Source organism: Coregonus lavaretus (assembly GCF_964263955.1).
Source record: "Coregonus lavaretus genome assembly, contig: HAP1_SCAFFOLD_2386, whole genome shotgun sequence".
Taxonomy (NCBI): Eukaryota; Metazoa; Chordata; class Actinopteri; order Salmoniformes; family Salmonidae; genus Coregonus; species Coregonus lavaretus.
The window spans coordinates 1-10,000 of NW_028158781.1; the positions used below are offsets into that span (position 1 = coordinate 1).

The 10,000-nt window shown below is 42.7% G+C and overlaps 1 protein-coding gene across 1 annotated transcript in view; it reads right to left on the minus strand.

The window, feature by feature from the left end:
• Window positions 1–5,108: 5,108 nt before the first annotated feature.
• Window positions 5,109–10,000, minus strand: part of LOC311123587 (sodium/hydrogen exchanger 5-like) — a gene marked incomplete at both ends in the record, with an annotated part of 62,807 nt that continues 57,915 nt past the window's right edge. Inside the window, 2 exons of the mRNA XM_084197825.1 lie at window positions 5,109–5,311; window positions 6,261–6,481. Of these exons, the coding sequence (XP_084053951.1) occupies window positions 5,109–5,311; window positions 6,261–6,481 (424 nt within the window). The remainder of the gene's footprint in view (window positions 5,312–6,260; window positions 6,482–10,000) is intronic.

A 10,000-nucleotide genomic window follows, 5' to 3' on the forward strand; every position in this document is an offset into this window, starting at 1 on the left:
GTAGGCTACACAACAGGTCCCTAAGCGCGCAATCGCATTCTCTCAAGATGCTGAAAGAAAGAAATGTTACTTCAAGGAAATATTATAATAAGTCAACATGAGGCCTACAGTCAGTGTCCAGACTTCAGTTAATATTATAATAGGCAACATGAGGCCTACAGTCAGTGTCCAGACTTCAGTTAATATTATAATAGGCTACATGAGGCCGACAGTCAGTGTCCAGACTTCAGTTAATATTATAATAGGCTACATGAGGCCTACAGTCAGTGTCCAGACTTCAGTTAATATTATAATAGGCAACATGAGGCCTACAGTCAGTGTCCAGACTTCAGTTAATATTATAATAGGCTACATGAGGCCTACAGTCAGTGTCCAGACTTCAGTTAATATTATAATAGGCTACATGAGGCCTACAGTCAGTGTCCAGACTTCAGTTAATATTATAATAGGCTACATGAGGCCTACAGTCAGTGTCCAGACTTCAGTTAATATTATAATAGGCTACATGAGGCCTACAGTCAGTGTCCAAACTTCAGTTAATATTATAATAGGCAACATGAGGCCTACAGTCAGTGTCCAGACTTCAGTTAATATTATAATAGGCAACATGAGGCCTACAGTCAGTGTCCAGACTTCAGTTAATATTATAATAGGCTACATGAGGCCTACAGTCAGTGTCCAGACTTCAGTTAATATTATAATAGGCTACATGAGGCCTACAGTCAGTGTCCAGACTTCAGTTAATATTATAATAGGCTACATGAGGCCTACAGTCAGTGTCCAGACTTCAGTTAATATTATAATAGGCTACATGAGGCCTACAGTCAGTGTCCAGACTTCAGTTAATATTATAATAGGCTACATGAGGCCTACAGTCAGTGTCCAAACTTCAGTTAATATTATAATAGGCAACATGAGGCCTACAGTCAGTGTCCAGACTTCAGTTAATATTATAATAGGCAACATGAGGCCTACAGTCAGTGTCCAGACTTCAGTTAATATTATAATAGGCAACATGAGGCCTACAGTCAGTGTCCAGACTTCAGTTAATATTATAATAGGCTACATGAGGCCTACAGTCAGTGTCCAGACTTCAGTTAATATTATAATAGGCTACATGAGGCCGTCAGTCAGTGTCCAGACTTCAGTTAATATTATAATAGGCTACATGAGGCCTACAGTCAGTGTCCAGACTTCAGTTAATATTATAATAGGCTACATGAGGCCTACAGTCAGTGTCCAGACTTCAGTTAATATTATAATAGGCTACATGAGGCCTACAGTCAGTGTCCAGACTTCAGTTAATATTCCAACTATCAGGCTACATCCATACAGCGCCATTTCATAAATGCAAAGAGACATCACTTACAAAACACCCAAAAAGCGTTCTGAATGACATTCAGAGATGGCCCTTCATTGGACCTACACAACCCTTGTAACCTGAATCGATGCGTACACTGCCGTCCGCGCGTCTCAGCCACTCATCTCTGCCTTGGCAAAATGTCTGCATTATCTTCGAACGACACACTGCATTTATGGAGCGTATTCCACAAGTTTTCAAATCTATTCGCTCATTCTTCATGGGACTGACATGCAATTATGATAAATACTGTAATAGCCTACAGTCTTCTTGAAATCTATGTTTAATTATTGAGATAGGCTCACGTTTTACAGGTACGGCGGACCACCTTACTTTCACCCCGGCATTACACACACAACAGAGTTGCTCACCATAGAACAGCCCTGTGATACCTGACTAGGTAATACTGAGTTGACCCACTAGATGGCGTGTTAGAGTGTAAACCCCAGAATAGCTCATTGGCTGAATAGCTGTCACCCTGCTCTCTGTTCTCTATCTGTCTGCCTGTCCCCTCTACTCTCTGTTCTCTGTCTGCCTGTCCCCTCTACTCTCTGTTCTCTATCTGTCTGCCTGTCCCCTCTACTCTCTGTTCTCTATCTGTCTGCCTGTCCCCTCTACTCTCTGTTCTCTATCTGTCTGCCTGTCCCCTCTACTCTCTGTTCTCTATCTGTCTGCCTGGCCCCTCTACTCTCTGTTTTCTATCTATCTGTCTGCCTGTCCCCTCTACTCTCTGTTCTCTATCTGTCTGCCTGGCCCCTCTACTCTCTGTTTTCTATCTATCTGTCTGCCTGTCCCCTCTACTCTCTGTTCTCTATCTGTCTGCCTGTCCCCTCTACTCTCTGTTCTCTATCTATCTGTCTGCCTGTCCCCTCTACTCTCTGTTCTCTATCTGTCTGCCTGGCCCCTCTACTCTCTGTTCTCTATCTGTCTGCCTGTCCCCTCTACTCTCTGTTCTATATCTGTCTGCCTGGCCCCTCTACTCTCTGTTCTCTATCTGTCTGCCTGTCCCCTCTACTCTCTGTTCTCTATCTGTCTGCCTGTCCCCTCTACTCTCTGTTCTCTATCTGTCTGCCTGTCCCCTCTACTCTCTGTTCTCTATCTGTCTGCCTGGCCCCTCTACTCTCTGTTCTCTATCTATCTGCCTGTCCCCTCTACTCTCTGTTCTCTATCTGTCTGCCTGTCCCCTCTACTCTCTGTTCTCTATCTGTCTGCCTGTCCCCTCTACTCTCTGTTCTCTATCTGTCTGCCTGGCCCCTCTACTCTCTGTTCTCTATCTGTCTGCCTGTCCCCTCTACTCTCTGTTCTCTCAGCTCAACTGTGAAAAACATTATCTAGTATTTATGAGCCGGTAAACAGAGGCAGAGCGTGTAATTCTGAGGCGGAGAAGGTAATTCCCTCTTTTGTCAGACGGGGGATCACGTTACCAACCGTTACGGTGCAAGACCCAAGAAACAATCCTCTGGTTATGGAGACAGAAACCCCTACCTTATGTAACTGGCTGGTCCACATGTTATATTCATGTTACAAAGCCAATCTGGAGGAAGTGTAGGGCTATGGGTGATTATATGGCTGAGGATATGGGTCATAGGAGACTTTTAGGATGAGTACCAAATGGCCACCTATTCCCTATATAGTGAACTACTATTGACCAGGGCCTATGGGTGATTACATTGATGAGGACAGCAGAACCTTAATCCGTCAGATGTCATTATTATTCTACAGTGAGGGAAATAAGTATTTGATCCCCTGCTTATTTTGTACGTTTGCCCACTGACAAAGAAAGGTTCAGTCTATAATTTTAATGGTAGGTTTATTTGAACAGTGAGAGACAGAATAACAACAACAAAATCCAGAAAAACGCATGTCAAAAATGTTATAAATTGATTTGCATTTTAATGAGGGAAATAAGTATTTGATCCCCTCTCAATCAGAAAGATTTCTGGCTCCCAGGTGTCTTTTTTATACAGGTAACGAGCTGAGATTAGGAGCACACTCTTAAAGGGAGTGCTCCTAATCTCAGTTTGTTACCTGTATAAAAGACACCTGTCCACAGAAGCAATCAATCAATCAGATTCCAAACTCTCCACCATGGCCAAGACCAAAGAGCTCTCCAAGGATGTCAGGGACAAGATTGTAGACCTACACAAGGCTGGAATGGGCTACAAAACCATCGCCAAGCAGCTTGGTGAGAAGGTGACAACAGTTGGTGCAATTATTCGCAAATGGAAGAAACACAAAATAACTGTCAATCTCCCTCGGCCTGGGGCTCCATGCAAGATCTCGCCTCGTGGAGTTGCAATGATCATGAGAACGGTGAGGAATCAGCCCAGAACTACACGGGAGGATCTTGTCAATGATCTCAAGGCAGCTGGGACCATAGTCACCAAGAAAACAATTGGTAACACACTACGCCGTGAAGGACTGAAATCCTGCAGTTCCCGCAAGGTCCCCCTGCTCAAGAAAGCACATATACAGGGCCGTCTGAAGTTTGCCAATGAACATCTGAATGATTCAGAGTAGAACTGGGTGAAAGTGTTGTGGTCAGATGAGACCAAAATCGAGCTCTTTGGCATCAACTCAACTCGCCATGTTTGGAGGAGGAGGAATGCTGCCTATGACCCCAAGAACACCATCCCCACCGTCAAACATGGAGGTGGAAACATTATGCTTTGGGAGTGTTTTTCTGCTAAGGGGACAGGACAACTTCACCGCACCAAAGGGACGATGGATGGGGCCATGTACCGTCAAATCTTGGGTGAGAACCTCCTTCCCTCAGCCAGGGCATTGAAAATGGGTCATGGATGGGTATTCCAGCATGACAATGACCCAAAACACACGGCCAAGGCAACAAAGGAGTGGCTCAAGAAGAAGTACATTAAGGTCCTGGAGTGGCCTAGCCAGTCTCCAGACCTTAATCCCATTGAAAATCTGTGGAGGGAGCTGAAGGTTCGAGTTGCCAAACGTCAGCCTCGAAACCTTAATGACTTGGAGAAGATCTGCAAAGAGGAGTGGGACAAAATCCCTCCTGAGATGTGTGCAAACCTGGTGGCCAACTACAAGAAACGTCTGACCTCTGTGATTGCCAACAAGGGTTTTGCCACCAAGTACTAAGTCATGTTTTGCAGAGGGGTCAAATACTTATCCACTATCCACAATCACACATGATCCACTATTACACACGATTGATCCACTATCACACATGATCCACTATCAGGACACTAGTCTGATAGGACACTAGTCTATCTCCTGTTTCTGTAGTGAGACAGCTTGATGTACAGTACACCCCCTGGACAGGACACTAGTCTATCTCCTGTTTCTGTAGTGAGACAGCTTGATGTACCAGTCCACCCCCTGGACAGGACACTAGTCTATCTCCTGTTTCTGTAGTGAGACAGCTTGATGTACCAGTACACCCCCTGGACAGGACACTAGTCTATCTCCTGTTATTGTAGTGAGGCAGCTTGATGTACCAGTCCACCCCCTGGACAGGACACTAGTATATCTCCTGTTTCTGTAGTGAGACAGATTGATGTACCAGTACACCCCCTGGACAGGACACTAGTCTATCTCCTGTTTCTGTAGTGAGACCGCTTGAGGCAATATACCACCTGGACAGGATGCTAGTCTGTCAGCTCACGTGGTCAGGAAAAACTCCTTGCCTTAATTAATTCCATATAGAAATATAGTCCCTATTTTATTTTCTGGACTAAAATATCTCTAGTATACAACATCTTAGTAAATACTTTACCTGGAACATGACAGTGAAGAAGACCACTATGATGGTTGTGGCCACGAAGTAGTCTTTAGCAGGGACCCGTTCTGCGTCCAGCAGCACCACCAAGGCGAACGCCACCGCCCCTCGCAGGCCACCATACGACATCACCACCTGGTCGATCTTGTCCAATGGGACGAGGCGGAACCAGTTCAACACCCAGGTCTGCATGACCACACCTGAAAGAGATCAGAGACAAGAGAATTGATCGGCTACAGTATGTCACTTATTTCATCACAATATAAAATGAAGTCATGCCAATACATTCTCAGACTCATCATTGAGTACGGAGTACCATCTTTGATTATTGATAACGGCAAGAGATATTCTGCCACTTTTGGAGTTCGTTGAAAAAGTGATCATTTTATCATCCAACTCTGTTTGCCATTTTAAGGTTTTATAGCGAGCCCAATCACTGATACACACTGGATCCTCAAGACTATGTTCAGTATCTGCGTGTAGAGCAAGCACCATGACGAAAAGGCTCTTCAGACCAGGTCCAATAAATCCACAGCAAGGAGAGATGAGTGCTCCTTCCTTTGTGGTGTGTGTAGGTCCACACTTACCCACGGGCCGCAATCATTGATCCATAGTAGAATATATCGATATTCACCTTGAGCCACGTGTGGAGTAACAGTGCTGTGGACAGTATGGATGTATAGGAAGGCAGCCCTTACCCATGGCCCAATGCTGTGGACAGTATGGATGTATAGGAAGGCAGCCCCTACCCATGGCCCAATGCTGTGGACAGTATGGATGTATAGGAAGGCAGCCCCTACCCATGGCCCAATGCTGTGGACAGTATGGATGTATAGGAAGGCAGCCCCTACCCATGGCCCAATGCTGTGGACAGTATGGATGTATAGGAAGGCAGCCCCTACCCATGGCCCAATGCTGTGGACAGTATGGATGTATAGGAAGGCAGCCCCTACCCATGGCCCAATGCTGTGGACAGTATGGATGTATAGGAAGGCAGCCCCTACCCATGGCCCAATGCTGTGGACAGTATGGATGTATAGCCCCTACCCATGGCCCAATGCTGTGGACAGTATGGATGTATAGTAAGGCAGCCCCTACCCATGGCCCAATGCTGTGGACAGTATGGATGTATAGGAAGGCAGCGCCTACCCATGGCCCTGAAGACGAAGATGAAGATCAGTGTGCAGGAGATGAGTCCGGTGTCCCAGGCCCACTTGGACTTGTCCACGGCTGAGATGCCCAGGAAGATGAAGATGATGGTCTCAGCGATGCTGGCCAGGGTCTTCATCGTGTACTTCACCGTGGTACGAGACTTCTGGGATATGTTGGCCTCCACGTACTTGTTGCAGCCGATACCACAGAACGTCATTCTGAAGGTGGAGAGAGAGAGAGAGGAGGAGGAGAGGAGAAGGGTCATAACCAGGGTCCCTGTTTTAGTGAGGTCCGGAAGAGGGAGGAGGTCATTTTTTGAAAGTTGAAGCTCATTTACTGCATTTCTATACAATTACAAAAAAAACTTTCAAATGCTATTTGGAGAACAGCAAAACAAGCCAAAATGCCCCCAGCCATTATCACCTTGGCTGCTGTTGGTTAATTCACCGCAGTCCATCTACAAACAGATAGCCTATTAGCTATACAGCTGTAATGTTATAAAGGGGGGAACTATGAGGAATGATTCACACTGACACGTAGCATCAGCGATGAAACAAAAACCTATTACATTTTTAGAACTGTATTGTTTGCATGTTGGTTGTATTTTAATGTAGACCTATAGGGAAGATAGGTCCTGTGGAGATGTTCATATTGAAACGTACAGTGGTTGTATTTTAATGTAGACCTATAGGGAAGATAGGTCCTGTGGAGATGTTCATATTGAAATATACAGTGGTTGTATTTTAATGTAGACCTATAGGGAAGACAGGTCCTGTGGAGATGTTCATATTGAAATATATCATTAAAAAAAAAGTTCCTAACTTGTTTGATGCGATTAGTACAGATTCTCACAGAGGACCCCACATGGGGCCCGACCCCAAGTTTTGGAACCACTGCACTAACCTCTCGCTCTGTCTCTCCGTTTTGTTCTACAGCATGATATTACCATGGATATTACCTTCTAATTGACCTGGCTGTACAGCATGATATTAACATGGATATTACCTTCTAATTTACCTGGCTGTACAGCATGATATTAACATGGATATTACCTTCTAATTGACCTGGCTGTACAGCATGATATTAACATGGATATTACCTTCTAATTGACCTGGCTGTACAGCATGATATTAACATGGATATTACCTTCTAATTGACCTGGCTGTACAGCATGATATTAACATGGATATTACCTTCTAATTTACCTGGCTGTACAGCATGATATTAACATGGATATTACCTTCTAATTGACCTGGCTGTACAGCCTGATATTAACATGGATATTACCTTCTAATTGACCTGGCTGTACAGCATGATATTAACATGGATATTACCTTCTAATTGACCTGGCTGTACAGCATGATATTAACATGGATATTACCTTCTAATTGACCTGGCTGTACAGCATGATATTAACATGGATATTACCTTCTAATTGACCTGGCTGTACAGCATGATATTAACATGGATATTACCTTCTAATTGACCTGGCTGTACATCATGATATTACCATGGATATTACCTTCTAATTGACCTGGCTGTACAGCATGATATTAACATGGATATTACCTTCTAATTGACCTGGCTGTACAGCATGATATTAACATGGATATTACCTTGTAATTGACCTGGCTGTACAGCATGATATTAACATGGATATTACCTTCTAATTGACCTGGCTGTACAGCATGATATTACCATGGATATTACCTTCTAATTGACCTGGCTGTACATCATGATATTAACATGGATATTACCTTCTAATTGACCTGGCTGTACAGCATGATATTAACATGGATATTACCTTCTAATTGACCTGGCTGTACAGCATGATATTAACATGGATATTACCTTCTAATTGACCTGGCTGTACAGCATGATATTAACATGGATATTACCTTCTAATTGACCTGGCTGTACAGCATGATATTAACATGGATATTACCTTCTAATTGACCTGGCTGTACAGCATGATATTAACATGGATATTACCTTCTAATTGACCTGGCTGTACAGCATGATATTAACATGGATATTACCTTCTAATTGACCTGGCTGTACATCATGATATTAACATGGATATTACCTTCTAATTGACCTGGCTGTACAGCATGATATTAACATGGATATTACCTTCTAATTGACCTGGCTGTACAGCATGATATTAACATGGATATTACCTTCTAATTGACCTGGCTGTACATCATGATATTAACATGGATATTACCTTCTAATTGACCTGGCTGTACAGCATGATATTAACATGGATATTACCTTCTAATTGACCTGGCTGTACAGCATGATATTAACATGGATATTACCTTCTAATTGACCTGGCTGTACAGCATGATATTAACATGGATATTACCTTCTAATTGACCTGGCTGTACAGCATGATATTACCATGGATATTACCTTCTAATTGACCTGGCTGTACAGCATGATATTAACATGGATATTACCTTCTAATTGACCTGGCTGTACAGCCTGATATTAACATGGATATTACCTTCTAATTGACCTGGCTGTACATCATGATATTAACATGGATATTACCTTCTAATTGACCTGGCTGTACAGCATGATATTACCATGGATATTACCTTCTAATTGACCTGGCTGTACAGCATGATATTAACATGGATATTACCTTCTAATTGACCTGGCTGTACAGCATGATATTAACATGGATATTACCTTCTAATTGACCTGGCTGTACAGCATGATATTAACATGGATATTACCTTCTAATTGACCTGGCTGTACAGCATGATATTAACATGGATATTACCTTCTAATTGACCTGGCTGTACAGCATGATATTAACATGGATATTACCTTCTAATTGACCTGGCTGTACAGCATGATATTAACATGGATATTACCTTCTAATTGACCTGGCTGTACAGCATGATATTACCATGGATATTACCTTCTAATTGACCTGGCTGTACAGCATGATATTAACATGGATATTACCTTCTAATTGACCTGGCTGTACAGCATGATATTAACATGGATATTACCTTCTAATTGACCTGGCTGTACAGCATGATATTAACATGGATATTACCTTCTAATTGACCTGGCTGTACAGCATGATATTACCATGGATATTACCTTCTAATTGACCTGGCTGTACATCATGATATTAACATGGATATTACCTTCTAATTGACCTGGCTGTACAGCATGATATTAACATGGATATTACCTTCTAATTGACCTGGCTGTACAGCATGATATTAACATGGATATTACCTTCTAATTGACCTGGCTGTACATCATGATATTACCATGGATATCCTTCTAATTGACCTGGCTGTACAGCATGATATTAACATGGATATTACCTTCTAATTGACCTGGCTGTACAGCATGATATTAACATGGATATTACCTTCTAATTGACCTGGCTGTACAGCATGATATTAACATGGATATTACCTTCTAATTGACCTGGCTGTACAGCATGATATTAACATGGATATTACCTTCTAATTGACCTGGTTCTACAGCATGATATTAACATGGATATTACCTTCTAATTGACCTGGCTGTACAGCATGATATTAACATGGATATTACCTTCTAATTGACCTGGCTGTACAGCATGATATTAACATGGATATTACCTTCTAATTGACCTGGCTGTACAGCATGATATTAACATGGATATTACCTTCTAATTGACCTGGCTGTACAGCATGATATTAACATGGATATTACCTTCTAAT